Source organism: Chaetura pelagica, unplaced genomic scaffold (genome assembly GCF_000747805.2).
Source record: "Chaetura pelagica isolate M959 unplaced genomic scaffold, ChaPel_1.0 scaffold135, whole genome shotgun sequence".
Lineage (NCBI taxonomy): Eukaryota > Metazoa > Chordata > Aves > Apodiformes > Apodidae > Chaetura > Chaetura pelagica.
Window position 1 is genome coordinate 5369525 of NW_009953649.1, and position 21823 is coordinate 5391347.

The window sequence follows — 21823 nt, forward strand, 5'->3', positions numbered from 1 at the left end:
AATGCACAAAAGTAGAAGATTAGTAAAATGGGAATCAATCTGTCTTGTTATAGAAAGTTGCAGAAAGAGAATGTCCAGCCTACCTTCTGGCAAAGTGGATAAAGTAACCATATTCTGTACAGAAAATGTTATGTTTTATATAGGCTCAGCCACAGGACTAATGACAAATCAGTATAGCACTCTCATTAGTCATTTTCACACTATCAAAGCTGAAAAATGATCAATCTGAAGACAGAATAGATCCTACTAAATATGTTTGCACATCTTGACATCTAATTACCAGTCTGTTTTCTACATTTAAAGTCCAGATACATTTATAAGATGTCATTTTCCAGTTTATTTTCTTTATGCCTGTACACTAGCCAACTTTATAGCCAGTAAACAAGTAAAACATCTAGTAGCAGAACATATATGTGTTTGCTACCATAACACAGTGATACCTAACATACATGGATTTATATCCTTTATTTAGTGGCCTGAACCAAAACGACTCACTTTACATTAAGGGAGCACTATGAAAAAGCTTGCAAAGAACCAAAACACATATTCATTAATTATTAATTTACTATTTGCATATGGTGACAGATTATATCTGTTATAGGCATTTTCTCCCATATACCACAGCCATACATATCACACAGGACTGATGCAATCATCATGCTTAATGGAAGACAAGTTTTCAAAAACCCTTAAATGCCTTTGGAGCCTGTGATATATTTTTGATCACGTCTGGAGGAGATATTTAGCAGAAAACTATCACTAGTTTACTTTGCCTCTTAATCTTATCTGGAGATTTAAAGTAGGATTAATTTAATTTAGTTTAGATTTTTGCAGTGATGATGTCTACAGTTGCACTGGTTGTTCAGACTCCTTTTATAACTAACAGGAGACAGGCTGCAATTCCTCTTTTCCCTTTTGGATTTGTACATCAGAACAAGAACAACTGAACCCTAGAGAGCCCTGGCCTCTCTTTACAGACAAAAGAATTTGCTAGATATGGACACATGAAATTAACTAACTACCACAATAGGTAGTTTCAATAATTTTGAACCTAAGTCACCTGGCCTAAGCTTTCTGAAACCAAGGATTAGGTACCTCAATATCTTAAGACTATGAACTACCTCACAAAATTTTAGCTCTTCAAAAATTAAATATCTAACCTAAACAACTCATAAGGGCTCCAAATGTATTGAATAGAGAAGAGACAAGATCCCAAGGAGAGAATTTATCCTAACTTATATGTCATGTCTAAGACAGGTAGGATATGGAAGTGCTACAGCTGCATCTAAGAAAACCAACTCAGGCTACATATCTAACACATAAAGAGCTGTCATTAAAAGATGAAACTATCTCTTCTGTATATTTATAAAGTTTAACAATATCTATTACTCAGTTGTTATCAATGTAACTGCTATTTAGCAGTGCACTTATGTGTAAATCAGTTCTGCATGCTACGTGGAGGAAAAACATCACCAATCTTTTTTGGAAAAAACCTCTTACAAAGTTTAATATCTGGGGAACTTGACAGAACTGGCATACATGTAGCTGATCTCAATTCTTGGCAGCAGCAAAGCCTTCCTGTGGTTTTCATGTAAGTCACCTAATCTGTGCTTCTCATCAGTTCCCTATTTGTAAGGAGGGAGAATGGTACTTGCTGATTTCACTGTAATGTTAAAAGGCAAAATGCATTAATAATCATGAGGACATCAAATAATATGGTAATGGGGGACATAAAATTACACAGAAATCACCACCCATCTACTGCTGCTAGAAATGCGCTTTTGAGAAAAGCATGTCAGGCATTTATATGTTACTGCAATAAGGTCCTCAGAAATACAAGTAGGGTAAATAGCTGCCAGATTCACCATAGAACCATATATTTCAATGCTTTTTCAGAAAAAAAAAAAAGGCTTTTAAAATATTATTTACCTCAAAGCACTAGAGCTAAGACTGCTAAAGTTATATGAACAAGGTAGTCATAAAACATTCTGTTTTTTCTCTGAAAACTGCATTCTGTTGTGAACATCCCCCTCAGGTTGTGAATTGTCCCAGTCAGCCCAAATCTGTACGTTTCATGGAATAAAAGTTTCATTGCAAAAAATTCCAGGCTGTACTTATGGCATTTCAACCATACCATGAAGTTCTTTCATGCAATCTTTGCTTGTAAAGACCTGTAGAAATGATTTTCATAAGTTATTATAAATTATAGTACGACATATACAAGGAGGCTGGATAATTGCAACTATTTATTCCCTCCTTCCCACTTTCCACAGTGGGATGGTTCCCCTTGAGTCTTAGAATGGTACCAGGTATTCAACTAGTGGAAATTCAATCATTTGACGTTGTAAATCAAGAGTAATATAACTGAAATAATTGGGCTGACAAAGGAATAAAACAGGTTCAACTATGAATTGCAGTCTTTTCAGTTATATTAAGATTCAGACACTAAAGCAAAACTAAAATGCATCTGGATGCACAAAACTCTTGCAAAATACACTGTGTGACAACAGGTATTCCTTGTCATCTTATTCAATTTGCAAGTTGTGCTTTAATATAATAGAATCATAGAACGGTTTGGATTGGAAGGGACCTTAAAAGATAATCTATTGCAATGTCCCCTGTCAGAGCACATGTGACTTGTGCTTTTTTAATTTTAGTTTTACACTTTGGGCACAGTTTTCTTTATTCTCCCTTTTTTCCTCACACCTAAAAGCATCTGCTCAGTAGTAGCCTCACTGGGAACTTTGGGCAAAAGTTTAACAGTAGATGTAAAGCCAAAATTTCTAATCTCTGAAAGGTAATTTGATTACTTGTTTCTTTTAACTGCATGTAACAGTCTCAGAGGAAAGAAAATCTACTTTCTGGAGTCGTTGATTGCTTTTACTGCTCCTATAAATCAAATAACCATCTGTGTGTTTCAAAATTAGATTGTGGAGGCTATTAGCGTATAATGTAGACTAAGCACTTTATTTATATGTATTATACACATGGGGGGGAAAAAAAAAAAAAAAAGGAAAAAAAAAAGTAGTTCCATAATGTAATTGGGCAAGTTAAAGCACAAACCCCTTAGTACACACTGGACTAGTAAAAATACTTACAAAACTGTAATCTAAAATAAAGATTAAAAAGAGATGGACTGACATGGCTCTCCATGGAGCACCCTTACTTTATTCTTCCTGAGTTACTGGGATCCTCTGCTAGCCACTGATGGGAAGTGCAAGTTCAGAGAATCAACTCCTTTTAGTTCCACAGGAGTACCACAAAGGAGACCAGAAAGAGACCCACTTTCTGGAGGGATAAAATTTGCAAGACTTTGGAGAGTCATGAAAAACTGGGTAAGGCAGTTTTAAGAAAATGCTTAGATAAAAAAAATAGTGTACTAATGCAACACAATTTATAGAAGAAATGAAACCACAGTAGAGAGGGAGAAAAAACAGAAAGACTGCAGTTTGCAGAATTATGTAAAAGAAAGCACACAGTGATGAGCATGAAAATAGAAAACAAAGAATACTGAGTAAAGAAGACACTGGAGCAGGTTGTAGCAGAAATCAAACTTGAATATATAAGAGGCAACATGATGTAATGAAGAAGCAAACTAAGCACAGTAGATGGCTTGGCACAGTATCTACAGTATACTGGAAGTTGGTGATCTTCCAGCAGGTATTTGTGAGATCCATCTGAATAGACTGCTGGAGATTAATATTCAGTTCTTTCCAACACGTGCAGCTCGAATCCACATTTCTTTCTCTCCTACAAGTGGCAACTGCCAAGACTAATAGATGCAAAGAATTCCTTTCAGTTGATGCTGTTGCAAATTGTGCAACTGAGATTCACTAAAGTAATTACTGCCTCCCAGGAATTCTCCATCTCAGGTCACGAGAGTGAATATATACACATTGCAAGAAAGCAGATCAAAGTCATCCAACGGATGGAAGAAGTCCTTCTACAGTCACCTGAAACCCTGAACACTGGGGTTTAAATCCTCTCTCTGAATGTAATGAAAGCTGGGTGGAAGACAATTATTCTATCTATGTTTAGAAGCACTCAAATTGCTACAAGCATTGTTGTTACAGACATATTAAACAAATGGAAATTTGGGTCCTTCACAAAATTACATATTTTTCAGCTTTGATAGGGAAAAAACAGCCTTTAAATTAGTTTTGGTCACAAGTATTTTCCTCCTTCTTTCTCACTATATTTTATTTCAGCTGTTCAACCAAAAATAAATTACTTTTACTTGTCTAGTACACAGACAGTGAGTTAAAAAAGGACTAAAAAAATAGAGATGCCCTGCCTACGACAAGAACTCAAAGAGGATAAATCTGATAATCTAGCAGAGACAAAACTGAACTCACAGAGATTCCAATTACTACTGAAGTCAGGGAAGAAAGTGGTTAGGAGGCATTCAAAGCAGATACAGCATTGTAGAAATGAGACACATCAGTGGTCATATGAATTGCAAGACTATGAATTTTGTTGTGTAGTTCCAGCTATAGAAAAGGCAGTGTAAAGAGGATGAGGAGTTAAATGCCATAGCTCAATTTTAGAGCAGGAGCAATGGGATGGTGATGACAAATCCAAAAGGTGAGTCAAATGAGATGTTAGACAGAAAAGTGGAAGAAACTGAGAGAGGCAAGTAGATACCACTCACACTGAGTAGCAGCTGAAGCCAGAGGACTGGGTGGAGAAGCACAGAGCTGTAAGGAAGTACACTCATAAAGGTACAGATTTCAGAATATGAAAAAAAAATAAAATAGCTTTGGTTTAGTAAAGATGAACTGGATAATTTATGAAGTACAAAACTATTCATTTTTTAAACTGTATGTAAACTATCGAGGGGTACCTTCTATTTTTTCCAAGTGTAGTTATCAAAAAATCTTGACCCACAAATGCTTCAGAAGCACTTTGTTGATCATATTTGACAGTTTCCGGCACTAAACTTGGATTATTAATTTGAATTGTCACATGGCATTACTTTTGCCTGAATGGGCAAATATATATGTCAATTTGATTATGACTGACTTTACATTACAGCTCTGTACCAAATACTTTAAAAATGTATCTAGTCAAAAGGACTTTGTCCTTGCCCCATACATGTATTATATACAAATTCCTTCAAAACCTCAACTGATGTGAAATGATTTCTAGTTGTGAATGATTTCCACACTGTGTTTTTTTTAATACTAGATTTCCATAACTCCTAAAGTTGCAGCTCACACCAAAACCTAGCAGAAGCCCACAGCACTTTTGAACAGCATGGGGATGTGCCTCTGAGGACTTTCAAGACAGGGTATTCCTTTGCACAAGTTTCCCCCAACTGGCAAGAAAATGTGAAAAAAAAGAGTGCCCCCCTTCACGCTTGCTCTGATTCCAGGGATATAAATGTGCACAACATTTCTAAAGAAAAAGTGAGCAGCGATATGAGTTGCAGCAGCAGCTGATAGGAGGAATCTGTTAAAATTGGTCATTCTCCTGTCAAAACATCAAGAAACTGGCCAATACATTCTGCAAAGTTGTCAGAGCAGATGATACAGCTGAGAAGCGCAGCTATACATACTTAGTAGCTTCTTTTCCTGTCACTGGTGTGTCATCTGCTTCATCTGTGCTGTAACCTGTTGGGGGCACTCAGGTATAGCAGCAGACTGCTCTTGCATTATTTGTTTTCCCTTCCAGCCTTCAGATGTAGCTGCTCTTCTATTAATGAATGACAAGTTTATATTTAAAAAATGAAGCAAGATTTTTTTAAATCTCTTTGGGGAGAAAAGGCAAATTTCTCAGAGAGCCATTAGGATGACTCCATAACAGTTTACTGCAAGGTATCTTGCTATGTTGCTATACTGTTGTGTTTGGGTCTGAATTAAAGGGTTCTCTCTGCTATCTCTGGCACTGGCTTGTTGAGTTACCTGCCTTCCACCATATTTGCCCATATTTACTGCATCTTTAGCATATTTCTGTAAGTAGTTTGTACTTTCTCCACTTGTAGAACTATTTGCATTTACATCCAGGGACAGACACCCTGACAGGGCAAATGGCAACTGCAGAAGAGTAACTTTTTTATATCATGCTATTTTTCAATAGCTCCCCAGTCAATAAATCTTTCATCCCAATCCTAAATGTATATCAAGCACCTATGAAGTGAAGCCGTTAGCATGTTGAACTGCATCTGTTATTTTAGGGGAAAAGGGTGGATTATGAATAGTGATACCGAACTGCAAGAAAATGCTCAGCAGAGCTAAGGACAGTTAGAAAGCTTCAGGTTTTACCCTTTCTGGAGCTGCATGTCCAGGAGACTCTTTTTGCCTTGTACATACTTGTGTGCAGTGGGAGAGTCTGTGACAAGGAGATCTAAAACAAACAGTAGCAAAGGTGGTTTTGCAAACTTCTCTTGGTCAGAATTTCTGGCACCTTCTGAAAGGGTCAAGTTTCAAGTGGGGTAACAATCCATTGCTAAATGTATTTGTGTTGCACATTCAGACATTTATTTTGGAAGCTGTTCTTATAAGGTACGTTGGGTATCCATAATGGATATCATGCACCAGGGAAGGTTGTACCACACAGATTTATGACCTCTTTCCATAAAGCCTAAAAACAATTCTCATTTTAAAAACTATGTAGTTGGCACCAACTAAACCTTAAAAGCTAAACTTTCCAGCTAGACTGAAATTCCCATAATGTACATTCCAGAGGGAACAGAAGACATGAGAGATTTACATGTCCAGGAGATCACCGAGAAGTCTGGCTATTTGGACAACTGTTTTAATTATTATAGAATTCTTCTAGGAAATATTAGATAAAACAGCAACTCTTCATAAATCAAATTAAACACAAAGTCTTTTTTTCTCAGTATTAGTTTTCCTTCAGTGCTTACTCTGAGATAAATATTTTACTTAGATAGACAGTCAGGCACAGGTATTTGAGCAGTTTGATCCCGCAAGCTGCTCAAAACCTCTCTTAACGACATTAACAATTATATATTGCTAGTATTTACAGGAAACAGATACTTGATGAAGAAAAGGTAGAGAACAGGGGTTTGTATTAGCAATAGTTGCTTGATTTTAACTGTATTGAAATTTGGTTGGTAAAGGTGAGAAAGTTGATGAAGCAGACTTCTCTAAGGCATTTGTCTTGCTGCCACATGGCATCTTCATTAAGTGAGTGATACAAAATAAACATGCTATATATTGAGAGAATGAAGACCTAGCTATCTGGCATGACTAAAATAAAATTGTAAATAGGGAATCATTATTAAGGAGGTGTATTTCCAGAAAGGTCCTGAAGTTATTGATTCTTCGGATTGTGCCACCTAAAATTTTTATCAATGACTTGGAAGAAAACCAAGAAGATAGAACATCAGTGATAAAGCTTGTAACATTTTGAGAAGAGGAAGTAATGAACATGTAACATGCATGGCTAAGTTCATGCTACAGAGTTATCTGAACTGTTGATAAACCAGGTTTAAGCAAACAACTTACTTTTCAGCACAGTCACAGTAACATTATTTTTTTAGGAACAAACTATTGCCCATAATTGCAGAATGAGATTTCTGAATGGGAAGCAGTGTGGTGGATTGTGAGCTGAATCTCAGCTGTGTCCCTCCACCTCCCAGAGCACTAAGGTACCTCTTAGATGAATAAATAGAATTCAGTAGAAGGGCAGCCACTGGCTTAACTGGAACCTATAAGTTCTAGTGAGAATGATGACTTCAAACTGAAAGGTTCCTTCATTCTTTCTGACACACACGTAGCTGACAGACTGACAAACTCCCTTTTGCAGTATAAGGACTTTGCTTTTAGTCCTGTTGTGAGGTATGGTGGCTTTTTGTGAGTTGCATTCATTTGCTGAAGTTATTTTTTAATTATTATGATCACCTATTGCCTTGTGAAAGGATAAAGAGAATTGGAAATGGAAAGGATCTGGACATTGGATAATGGGAGATAGGCAATGCAGGGAGCATTGCAAATTTTTTGTATTTCACTACTGAGAAGTATAATAGGATGTAATGTCTGCAAGTGATTTGTAAACAAAGACTGGATGTTTTTCTAGCAATATACTCCAGTTTAAACAAGAATTAATCCAAGAAGTTCATGTAATGTGTATTCTAAAGGAGATCAGAACAGATTATCACAATAGTCTATTCTGCTTTTATAATCTGGCCTTAAATATATAAGCATTTTAAAAATAAATCAAGATTGGACATGAAGCAGTAACATGCCTATATTATTCTCCGACTGTTACTTGGAGTGAAAGAAAATGTATCTTGCTTGATAATACTGAAATTGGAAGAGTCTGAATAAAACAGTGTTATATATATATTTTTTTTTTCTATTTAGCATGCATGTTAACAGAAAAAGACACACTTCACATCTTTTTAAAGTGCAAATATATAACTAAATAAATATAAGAAACAATTAGATAGCCATGTGAATAAGGACTTTGCCTGAAATTCCTCTCTTTCTTCATTTAGATATATTCTAGCAGGAGTAGGGAAGTGATCGTACCCCTGTACTTGGCACTGGTGAGGCTGCACCTCGAGTATTGTGTGTGCAGTTCTGGGCCCCTCACTCTAAGAAGGACATTGAGGTGCTGGAGCGTGTCCAGAGGAGAGCTACCAAGCTGGTGAAGGGTCTAGAGAACAAGTCATACAAGGAGTGGCTGAGGGAAATAGAGATGTTCAGTTTGGAGAAAAGGAGGCTGAGGGGAGATCTCATTGCCCTCTACAACTACCTGAAAGGCATTGGTAGTGAGGTGGGTGTTGGCCTCTTCTCTCAAGTAAATAATGACAGGACTGGAGGAAGTGGTTTGAAGTTGCAGCAGGGGAGGTTCAGATTGGATATTAGGAAGAATTTCTTTACTGAAAGAGTGGTCAGACTCTGGAACAGGCTGTCCAGGGAGGTGGTTGAGTCACCATCCTTGGATGTATTCAAGAAATGTATAGATGTGGCACTTCAGGGCATGCTCTAGTGACTGAGATTGTAGGTTGGCTGTTTGTGGCTTTTTGGGGTTTTTTTTGTTTGTTTGGTTTGGTTTGGTTTGGTTTGGTTGGACTCAGTAATCTCAGAGGTCCTTTCCAACCATGACCATTCTGTGATTCTGTAATACTCTGTTAGTGCAGAGGTGTAAGGCTAAGTGAGAAGAACAAGGAAAGTATTAAGAATACATAAACAACCTGAAATCTGACATTTTCTAATGTCTGAAATCTTTATTAGCACAATATTGTAGCCTTTCTTTTTATGCTTACCACTTTCATTTCTAAAAAGCAAACAGAAAAAAAAAATTGTCTCTCAATTAAATTATACTGCTCTGTCAGTGGATATTAGCAAGGCTGGGTTCTGCAATTCCATTCTCAGAGCTCTGCTAGTGGAGCTATCAAAGTCTGCCTAATTCAGACCTGTCCCTTATATTCACAGTCTCTTTCAGGCTTAGCTGTTTCCTGATTTTTCTTCAATCTCTCCTTTTGTCCCATTCCTCCTAATCTGTTTAACTTCACCTCCTCCTTCATCTCATTAACTAGAGATCTTCCTTTTAATTACCAGGCTCTTTGAAAAGTTTCCGTTTTTGGTCATTCCCTTTGAGTCCTCGGTCCTGGCTCCTTCTCAGACCCTTTTCTCTCCCATTCTGGATTCAATTCCTACCCTCCTTACCAATCAGCTCCATCTCTCCAGTATCCCCAGGCTTCATTTCATGCTGGTCTCCATTTTTAAGCTGGCTCTAATCAGTCTGTTGGCTCTATCAATCCGCGTCATCATTTCTTTGATTTCCTCTTCTTACATCCTCAGTCTCACCAGATTCATGCTTCTGGTATCTCCTTTGGCCTAGTCTGTTTTCTCTCCTTTTTTTTCATTCCTGTCAGACAAACCCATCCAACACTATCCTTCATGCTGCCTTCTTGCTAAGGCAAAGCTGTGTCCCTGAGGAATTTGGCTGAAGTGGGGAGCTGATGGAGGAAAATTGGAAGTCTAGAAAATGTACCAGCAGCTCTAACTGTAATGAAAAAATACCTATAGGAGAGTGACGGGGAAAGAAGAAGCAACAGGGTGCTCTTGACAATATAATCTGGTCTAAAAGTTAAGAAACCAGACTTTGAATTAACATTTCAGGACCTGCTCCTACCCCTGCCATGACCCTCATACAACTTTCTGCAAGTCCCTTGGTGTCAGGTCCATTAAAAGATGCAGATATTCTGATGTAAAACACACTAATGGTGAGCTTTCAGGCCCTTCATCCCTAGTACCTGCAGGTCTATGTCAGGCAGTTAGGCTTTATAACCAGTACATTAGGAGATACTTCAGAGACAAAGACAACTTGAATTTCAGAAACATTAAGCATTTGAAAATTCAACTTGTCCCTCAAATTTAAGGCCATTTGCTCAGTAAATCTGTACATTACTTTCATTATTGACAAAATAATAACTATGATCATCTTGTGAATGTTGTAAAGCATACCTCATGCATTTGTAAGATCTCTCTACAGAAACAGCTTTCTGAGTGCAAACCACAGCTATGATTATGAATGAGAAACATATTTTTAGAAGAGAAAAAGGCCACAAAAAGAGATAGATAATATCATCAGTAGCTGTAAGTATCAATCCTTTAGTCAGATTATCTATCTGCTGTTTTAAAGACTGTTTACTGCTGTAGTCAAAAGCCGGAAAGCTGTGGCAGATAGCAGATGTACCAATTAATAACCTGTCAAGGCTAATGGATAGAATGAAGAAATAAAAAATCACATATATCTCCTGTGTGTTTTTTTTCCCCACATTTCAGGTCATTGGGGGTCATGAGATAGACTCTGCCTCCCAGGAGAGAGACAAAACTATCTCATTAGCGTCTATCTTTCATGATATTAAGATGCTGCCTTTGAGATGCTAACTCACCTGTTCTTCTCCCAGAATCCTGAAGTGATGAAGCTCTTTAATCAAAGAGTCTGGACAGCCAGCTGTTGGAAAGAAACAAAAATAGGCATTTTAGAGCTTCAGTGTCAGTGTAGTTTCAGTATAAGATACATAGATGCAGAGAGGATAGAATACACAGATTACCTGAAACAAAGAAGATTAGAAAGATTAGCCATGGTTCTGCAAGCACCAGAATGCTGAAAAACATCCATCAGATAATCCTTCCACATTTCTGAGTACGCTACCAGAAAGACTTAGAAAGGTTATATTCCGAATATTTTAGCCCTCTCCCCAAAGGACTAAAAACAAAAGCAAGAAGAAAAGGGCAGCACTGTCTGCCAGATAACGCCAGGCCCGTAGTGTAAGACAAAAAGCCTGTTAAAAGAGGATCTCACATCAAAACCTTGGAGCTGGCCAAAGCTGAATTCTGATTCACAGACCAGGTTTGGACTCATTTCTAAACATAATACAAGCTTGCCCTGAGTCCCTGAAGGATTTCATAGGCTCTGCAGGCCCCACAGATCATTTTATTTTTGGCTGTCACAAATATAATACATTTCACAAACATGTAGATGTCACCCACAGGTATAATACACAAACCAGCTACACAGGCAGGGGAGCAATTTTCCAGAATTTTGTAATCAGATAAATATTCAGTTGCTATGGACCTTCACATCTGTACCAGCCAGTAAGAAATAATGTGTCTAGCTAAATGCCATGCACTTCACTGATCTGTTCAGACTGTGATTACCTTCTTGGTGATGAAATCCAAGGCTCCTACTTACTTTTGTTCACTACTACACTCATTTCTGGCAAGGGACAAAGTGCAGGCTGTGAAAGCAATCTGGGCTTTATTCTTTTTACCATAAATTGTAGAATCTGCTTGTGAACTGAGAAAACTCCTTTAAAGAAATTAAGAGCATGGTTCTCCCCAGAACAGGGAAGGAACTACAACCCGCTTTTCTGCTAATGCAACTACAGGTAGTTACCTCTCCCTGTTAATGTCTGCTATTAAAAAACAAAAATTAATTTGGAGACAGTTGTCAGAATATCTCCATCAGCACTCTGGCTTCACTCAAAGCTAATGAGGCATGGCCAACACTCACAACTTCTGTTGCCATAGCTGTCTTGGGGATACAAAGGGAAAAGCTTTTATATTTGCAAGCAACATAACCGAAAAAGAAAAAAATACAATTATACTAGTACAGGTCTTCTACTGGTATGAATTTAAATAATTAGGGAACTGATTTTAACAATATTTGAAACAGCTTCTTGCTGGTAAATGCTTTATCTCTATTCAAAGGAGGTCCAGGTGAAGAAATCACCAGCAACACAACTTCAACAGCAAGCTCTTTTAAAGGTAGCCAAGGTTTAAGGTGGCCAAGTTTTAAGCACAGTATAAGAATTAGCTATTAACAGCTTGTCTCTTACCATATATTACTATTTCTTCCAATTTAATAAAACCTATTACATCCTTAACAGGCTTCTTTCCACCAAGCTATTCCCTCCCCTCACACCTAAGGATACCAATATATTTGAATGTGTGAAGTTTAGCTCTGAGTTATTCTTTCTTAGTAGGTTTTTATTGTCCACAAATTCCAGGACCATAGGCCCTGTGTCACCTTTCTCTTTTAATTTCCACCACACTTAGGCTCTCACTGTTTATTCTGTATCTACTCAAAACATACTTAAAGTTGTCCTTACCGCTTCCACCACAGAATCACTGCTATGCAGCATCTTTGTGTTAGCTTTCACTAGGATTTACATCTCTATCTTCCAGCTCATCCAAACCCTGAATGTTTCAACTCTAAATGTCTCACTAACTTCTTCACCTGAGGCCTGGCTTGTAGTCCAGAGTTTTTGACTTCTGTGTATCTCGGATAAGAACTCACTGCCTAAAACACAGTTCCCTTTTCTTACCCTCCAGACCTGATGTAATTATTATTTTTTTCCCCATGTAATTTTCCCTGAAAATATCTGCATTGATTGTACACTGCTATAGGAACTTCTAACATAGAGGAAAATACAGATTTCATGTGATACTGTGTGTTGATCTTTGACAGATGTTAGCTTTGTAACATCAACTAAACTGTCTTTTGCTTGCTCAGCTTTTTGCAGTCTTTACAGCTGCTTCTTCAACCAATCATTTCTTTCTTCCACCTTCTCCTTTCCAATTTATTATTCACTAAATCCCTTAAGATGGGAAAGTTTCCTTTTTCTTGCCTATGCCTATTTCTCTTTCCATTCTTCTTGAAATCATTATTTCCTGAATGCCTGTTTCTCCCAGATATCCACCCCATTCTGCCCTCATGTATAATTTACATCATCTCCCTTATATGAACTGCTTAAATGCATCTTTCTTTCATGTTTGAGATGATAAGTACTTTGAAGACAAGAATATTTGTAAAAATTGTTTAAAAGTATGAAAATACATATGGACATATATATATATAAACATGTATAGGTTTATTTTAAGTGTTACTAGTTGTCCATTCTCTTCACAATAGAATATTTTGTATAGTCTATTTTTCAGAGACTTGACCAATCCACAATCTTTTCATAGTCCAGACTTTCACTGGATCTTGGAAGCTTATTATGCAAGTGATCCTGAAGTTACTAACAAAAGAGAAGGAGAAAGAGATTAAAAACCACGTCACTGTTGGCAGGATGCTTGACAGCAACCATGTGTTCGGAAATGTCAAATGAATGCAATATTGAATTATACTGACACATATTGAGAATCTGCTGTCTGTAAGCAGTGCTTTCCGACCTCCACATTACAGAAGCAATATCTGAAGAAACAATGGAAATTACTGTTGTCAAACAATAATTAAATAAAAAAAAAAAAAAGGAAATAAAGAAGAAACATGAGAAACAAAAAAAAAAAATAAGAAAGACTGAAACATCTTCTTTTCTTTTTGAATATATTTCTGGATGTTTTTGATGTTTCATACTTCTACTTTAATTTATGCTGTTCTGTAAGCAGATCTTTGCAAAATAAGTTCCAATGGTGTGACCCATTCTTATAAAATATCTGGGAATTTTAAAGGAGCCTTAGATGATGGAAAATTCCTGCATTGTGACTAGAGAAAAAAAGCTATAGACAAACAGCTGTTCAATAAGTAAAAAGAGATTAAAAAATACCTATTCTGCTGAAGAGCACTAAGAACTGTTTGTTGTCTTTCCTACAAAACCACTCATATGTCTATCAACATATTCTTGCACTTACAAACACACACAGAAACCTGAAAACTATTACAAGTTAAGCACAGCACCAATGGGTCACTGGCAAACTGTGCTCACTAAAGTTTAAAAGAAAAAAAGTCTTTTCAAAATCGCTGCTGTGCAACTTGTTCTTGCTACATGAAATAAATAATGTGCACTTACAGATTTTTGTTATTTTGTGTAGAATGCTTTGAGGATTAGTTTTTATGCCCTGTGTAGTACAGAAATTTATAATCAACAACCCCAACAATTACTGAAACTTTTAATCTCCCTTTTCCCAATTATTACTTGAAAAAGCACAGGCATACATGAAGTTTGCAGAGACATAAGCTGAACCGTAGGAATATTTAGATAAATAAATCAATAGCAATTACACATAAGAGTGTTAAAATCATGCAAAAGCATGGATAAATGCCTTTAATCAGAAGCCAGAACTCAGGATTGAGGACATCTGCAGACTGATAAAACGACAACTAAAGCATTTATTAGTTTCCTCTTTCAACTGACATTCAAATCTATATGATTCATATGTTCTTGGCTACAATGACTGTAACAGGCTTTTGCCTACTGTGGAGGCAGAGCAAGAGGAAAGAAATTTTAAATAAATGATGCAAATCTTTAGTATTTTCATACTGCTTTTTCCTGTGGCATAGCTCCATTGGCCTCAAAGCAATAAGACCCATAAAACTAATGTAATGGCTTAAGAGTGAGCCTAAGTCTAAGCAGGAAATTAAATTATGAAGGGATGATACCCAGTTCAAAGCACCAGCAGCTTCATAAACTCACCAGAAGTAATTTCTTTGCTTCTACTTAAGCAGTGATTACTGAAATTAAATTTAAGCATATTATTTGATTTTAAATGTTCTATCATACCCCAGATTACTTATTTGAATACTTTAGTTATTGCTTGATTCTCATATTGCTTTATTATTTAACTCCAAATACTGTGCTTAGGAATGAAGACTACATTCAAAGTTACAGAAATTTGCAACTGTAAATTTACAATTTACAATTTGGTATTCTCTTAAAAAAAAAAAAAAGTAAAGATATTTTAAATCTGTGCATATAAGGGTATGTATCTCCAAGAGAAACAAGCAAAATTTAGGAAGAACAGTTTAATAATGTCTCCTATCATAAATCCCCTGATTTAAACTGGTCTGAACACACATTTTCAGCTACACTTGTAATTAAACTATGATTCTGACTACTACCAATATAATTACCCAAGTCTTCACATATTTTTTTCTCAGACAGAATTAGCTTCTGGTTTTGCTTTTGCTTAAAATTATCACTTTGTGTGACTTATGTTCTCCAGTGAGAAGGCAAAGGAAAAATTAAATCAACCCTTTAATATTGCATAAACTGGCAAAATGAAAACATAAAACGACTGCTTTAATGAATACAGACAACTGAGAACAAATGCCAGTGCCAGGGCCCTGATGAGACTACCACCCATGGCTGTCCCTGCCCAGCCCTCCCAGGGCTCCCCATGACCCAGGACCTCATGGCAGAGCCTGGGAACATCAGCCCCTGCCCTGGCCATGTCACAGCAATACTGGTCTCCAGCTCCTCACAACTCTGCCCTACCTGGCCATGGAACTCCCAAGCCAGGCCCACCCATGAGCCCACATCCAAGCCAGGGCTCAGCCCATCCCTGTCCCTAGTACTCGGAGCTGCTCCTGTCTGGGGCTGGGATGGGACCTGGCTGCTGGGCCCTGTCCTGAGAGAACCCCCTGGTGAGCCCCCAGTGCCCCCAAGAAACCACTGGCCCTTTAGGCACCCAAATTTGACTATATATGAGCTTCCAAGAAAACACACCGGCACTGGGCTTTGGGATCTGCTCACCCCCGAAAGTGTGAGGCATTACTAACTGTGCCCCTGCACCTTTCCTGCAGCATCCGTGGGGAAAATGGCACAGCTCTGTCTCCTTGTCAGAGGTGCTAGAGATAAACCTTGTTGCCCAAACTGCACTAAACTGAAGTGAATATTGATCCTAATTATATCAATTTTTCACCTCCAGGATTAATTTTTCGCCTCAGAGAATCCCAGAAAATCATGCAATGTCTTCAGTAACTGTAGTAACAATCATATATACCTCCATTGTAGGATTGTATGCTGTATCTTACCTTCTACCATGTTTGTAGCATCATTTCCTTCTTTGTTTGATAAGTTTCAACTTTCCCCAACTGCTAAATTCTCTAAATTTATATATATAAATATTAGTTATGTGAGTCTAACACATTCACTGCATGCTTCCTTTTTAGCCAAAAGAAGGAAAGGCACACCTTCAGAGTAGAAAATGGTATCCATTTATTTTCATTAACTGAGGAATCTAAGCCAACTGGGTAAGAATTGCACAACTAACTTTTAGACTTTTTAGATTAGATGAGCTAAATTACACTCAACAACTGCAGTCCCAATAATTTCTGCACATGCTTAACTCTGTGCATGTATTTTCCCATCCTATTTAGCTCCTTGCAAACTGAGCACTTACGTTATGAACACAGAGCAATTTCCATTTCTCTCACTTAAAAATTATGTCTGCATCAACACTTATTAATTCTAAAAAGTACATACCCTTTTGTGAGCTCTGAACACAAACATGTAAGAATATCTATCATGTCCTTCAAAGGGTATTTTTCCACAGTGCTAATTGCTAAAATGAGCTTGCAACTGGAAAATATTTTGAATGCATGAGAGTAACTGCTTCATGCTCAGAAAATTGATGGATGTGCGTATGTTTTATTTCTTTTTTTTTTTTCTGATTGCTCCATGTAGAATCATATTTGACTTGAGTACAGATATCAAAAATGTTCCATATTCAAAAGTTGAGAAATGCAGCACTCTAATGGCAGTATGTGCAATATAGCAATAATTATAGATGTGTATATATTTTTAGGCAAGCATACGCCAGCCTGCTGTGCGTGCACAGCAAGGGAAGGTGGCAAGGGAAGCTTGCAGCTCATAGGTGCTTGTTGCACTTATTATAGCAGGTATCCACGCAGACCACAGCCAGCCTCTAGCTGCAGGCACAGCAGCAAGGTACAAATACTCAGCCCAGAACCCAGCCCGGACAACTCTGTTGAGCAACCAGGAATGACAAGAAAAGCACAGCCCTGCACAGTGTGTGATAAGAACAGGAATGGTAATTGGGGAAGCAAAAAGAAGGAGTCGGGCTAGACTTTCACACAAAACTTAACAGGTTTGAAATCCTTTAATTAGTGAGCATTTGTTTGTCATGTCATTCACCCAGTTTCTTCCAACCTGTTCAACTAATTGGAATACTGGTGCAAAAAACACACCTTTATGATGTCTGTGTCTCTTCTAGTGAAAAGCAACCCTGTGCTGGTGGCATTACAGTCACTCTTATGGGAACTGACAATGATTTCAAAGCATGAAGTGACATTACTGCACTTGTGCTAATTAAATGTTTTGATGTTTCAGGTGACCTTTTCTCATTTTTAATGCTATGTGAACATGAACAAAGACAAAACTAAGGAGAGTGTCTAGAATGCATAAATATTTTACTGAAAATTGAAAAAGATATTATGAAGAATATCAAGCCTGTAATTTAAAGGATATAAAAATGTTAGTTTGTCTTTGAATACTGGTTTTGCTTGTGCATTGTGAAAGATCTATAAATGTTTTCTCACAGATCCCACAGAAGAGTACCATCATAACAATTTTCACAATTGTTTTACAACCTTCATGAGCAATACTTTTGTCAATAGTAAATTACTGAGGATTTTTTTCTCGTTACCTATATAATTTTCTAATGTAACCAAACTTAAAGCTTCTTTAATTTGTAGACCTACACTGTGTATATCTTCCTTTGTATAATAAAGATTTAATTTCTCAAAAAAGAAGTATGATAAAAATAATAATAAATAATTTTAAATAATGTAAATAATAAATATTTTTTAATATCAAGTCCCAAGCCTTATGTCTGCAGGTCTTAAAATACTGGGGATTCACATGGGTACACAACTTTATCTGGAAGATAAATTACTCCAACCACCACTAATCATAAAAACACACGTCAGACTCAAAACTTTCCCATTAAATCAGCTTGTAATCACTAGGTTTGCCTATTGATTTATTTTTTACAAAGGCATTATTTACTTTCTGAATTCTCCATGTTGATCATGCCTTTGAGCCACATTTGCAAACTGATATTCTCTGACCCCTTAACTCGTAATTCTGCTTCCAATACTTATTTTGATGATCTATCAGAATTAGGGTAAGTTCAGTCATGGAACATTTTTCCCTAGAAAGAAACCAAACAACTTTTTGTTCAACAGATGTACAGTGGTTTCTCCCTTGCCTTATCTATAGGTGTCAAAACTTTTCTCAGCCAATATGTCTTAACTATAGATCTATGTCTAAATGCTACAAGCAGTGTGTTCAGCCTGTTGGACACACTAAAATATCTCATTTTTTAAATTTTTTTTTTTTTTGTAAATATACTCTTGACTGCAGTCAGCAGTGTATTTATAAATAGGGAGACAATCCTTCAGTACCAAAATATCTTGTACTGGCTGCCTAGTAATTGGTGTAATAAATAAGATAGCGAGTAAAAGCAAAAAAAGTAAAGTAACAAATCACATGGGTTTCTTTTCTTGTACTCATGTCATTTGGATAACATCAGTTTGCAGATGATATTTTCTGTACAGTAATCTAGATAAGTATATAGCAAGGTAAAACAAATATATGCCCAAAAAGAGACATATTAGAATATTTCAATAATATAGATTCCTTAGGAAAAAAACCACTATAAAAAGAGATATTTTCAAATAAAGAAGTATTGAATTCTGTCATTTCAAAGCCAGCAGGCTTGCTTTGAGACTGCAAAGCTCAGCTCTGCTGTTGGGCAATGCTAAACCAGGGAGCATGACAAGCAATACTTGCACATGGTTTATGTATCCAGAGGTCAACATGGTGAAGGTCTTTCCTGTAAGTCTTTATAAGTCTCTCTAAAACTACAAATGGTGGGGCAGCTCTTCAGCTCAAGCAAATTAGCATGCCAAAAATTAGTTAACGGTGCTCACACATATTCATACCAGCAAAAAATTGGCTATGTATGCAAAATGTAATACTTGCTTAGAAAGGCTGTATACCAGTAAACGATATATTTAAGTGCATCTTTTTCAAAGCCTAATTGGTGATAAGAAATTTATTTGCATTAAAAAAATAATGTAAATACCACTTTCTCCTGGTTAAAAGCCCTGTCAAACATTATTATGTTCTTTTTTTTTTTTCTTGATTGACTTCTGACAGCTGAAGTCAGTAAAAAGACCTATATATAATTTTGATTTAATTTTTTTTTTTTTTTTTTGCTATCAAAAAGGCTGCTGAAGCTAATAGTCAAATAGTTTCATGAAAGCTTAATTGTTGGGACACAATGCTTGTCCTGTTCTAGCCAGTAACCAGAGATGTCAGTGGCCCAGCAAAAAATTTTTGCTTCTATGCACTGAGTTTCAAAATCACCCAAACCCACAAAAAGATACTTTTCTTCTCATGACGTACTTGTGCAAAAATTCTGGAAAGGAACTGCAGTGGAGGTGGGAAAGGATGACATAAAGTTTGAGAACTGGCAGCAAAAATAGCACCTCAGGTAAGAGAAAATTCTGCTGGTCTGGCTTTCTCACATGGCACACAACTCCAGCCTTCACTGTGCTGCTACACCCTGCTTTTTTAAATAAAGCTTTAAAGCCAAATGACTACTAGTAATGAACCATGTTAGCCATTTTCTACTAGGGTCTTCTTTTAATCTTTACAACAGAAAATATCAGCAGGAATACTGGCCTGCCGTTTCAGTTTAGAATCTGCTTACTTCCTTGCTTTTTTGCATATTTAAAACCATATTCAAATCAGACTTGAACAAGTTTAGTCACATCAGCATTCAAGCCGTGAATTGTGCCGAGCTGCACAATGCCAGCACGCCACTCCTTGTTATTTTTGACAGTTTTCTGTATATGCTTTACCACTGTGTGACAAACTACTGAAAGTGTCTGTCAGAGGGGAGAAATTTTCTAAAAAAAAAAAAGTCAGTATTGCTCAAGAGATTAAGACTTCAGGGCAACCATGTAATAGTGCAAACATATTTGACTAATAGTCTGTACCATCTGGTTGCTCGATATTCTGGTTTAAATGATAGGCGTAAATTCACCCATGCAATTCTCAGTGAAGCCAGTGAATACTAAATTCATGCAACAAAACGAAATCCATGCTGTCTGACTGTAATGAGAAATTGGACTACAACTTTTACTGCTGAAACACAGCAGTTTCAGAAACAGAAGGAAAAGAGACTCTCTTCTTTCCATGCAAGTATTGATTTTTGTGACATTAAAGTATATTTTACAGAAACAACCTAATTTCGTTCTTAAAAAAATGTTTCTCAATTAACAGAAGATACTCCTACATTTCTTCATAACATCAGTCAGAAAATCAGCAGATCTAAGGCTACTAATATAACCAGTTGTATTTTAATTTTTTTTTAATTTTTTTTCTAGTTGAGATACAACAGAGCTGCTCTAAACTTCTTTTGGAAGATTCAACACCTTCTGCCATATAAACCTTAGTAGTGAAAATACCATTGCTGGGTTGAAAGGAGCTCTTCACCCTCAGAATACTAGGTTTTTAGCTCAATCAGCTCAATTCATGAAAGATTTTCTCATCTTTTATTCAAAAAGTAGTTGAAATCTCTAAAGCAAACTGTTCTCTCAGATTCTCACCTTCATGCTGGCACTGGCCTTTGATGATGATCTGTACCTTTGAGAAGGCAAGTGAGAGGTCAGGAGCTTTCAGCATGTGGTGGAGGCTTTGTAAGAGAGGAAATTGTCTTCTCAGGGAAAATCCAACTATACCAGAATAAAAGTCAACAGAAGGCAAAAATAACCATAGAAGAATTTCATTTGCCAGTTACTGAAGGGCAAGTCTCTAAAAGACTGTCATTTCTGAATGCCAGAATTAAGCAGGTGCAATACAGAAAATGCTAAAATGTTTCTAAGCTGAAATTAAACCAACGTTCACACAGCCCAGCCGTTTCCCAGCTGACGGCTTGATAACAGAAGTATGTCGTAAAGACCAAGTGCTAAGAATCAGATTTGGAAAGTATGTATATTTTCTTTTTCCCCTTAAAATTTGTATTAAGGAAACTGCCTTCCTACAATCTGGGGAATGACAGATGGAAAGAACATTTTCAGCAACTCATGTTGCAATAAATTTGTCTTACACATATTTTACCAACTGAGGTTATTACATAGATTATGTAACGTAGAATAATAGGCCATTGTACTATCAAGAAATAAGTGGCCAGGTGCCAGGGAACAAACACAGCTTTCTATCTCTTCAATTACTAACAAGTGCAAAAGGATATTAAAATGCAATTTTTTTAAAGGTTATTTTCTGTCCACAGTACAGGAAAATCAATATGACAAGCTCAAAAAAAATCTGACAGAAAAACCAAGATGCACACATGCAGGTCTTGCTCCCTTACTCACACATGCGTAAGCATGCACAAAATTACTATTGGAGGAAGGAGAATGGCAAACAAGATTTGATGACCCAGAAACAGCAATGCTTTTCTTTCCACTTTTTCTTTTTTTCCCAGGATATGATGTAATTCTATATAAACAGTACATAAAAAAATGCTATTCCTTTATTCTATGCAGCATTTATAAGACTTCAACATGAGCCTTTCACTGA

General features: G+C 36.8%; 1 protein-coding gene across 1 annotated transcript in view; it reads right to left on the minus strand.

Moving 5' to 3' along the window:
• PARK2 (parkin RBR E3 ubiquitin protein ligase) overlaps positions 1-21823 on the minus strand; it is a 555014-nt gene that overhangs the window by 108341 nt on the left and 424850 nt on the right. Inside the window, exon 8 of the mRNA XM_010000025.1 lies at positions 10874-10935. Coding sequence (XP_009998327.1) covers positions 10874-10935 — 62 coding nt within the window. The remainder of the gene's footprint in view (positions 1-10873; positions 10936-21823) is intronic.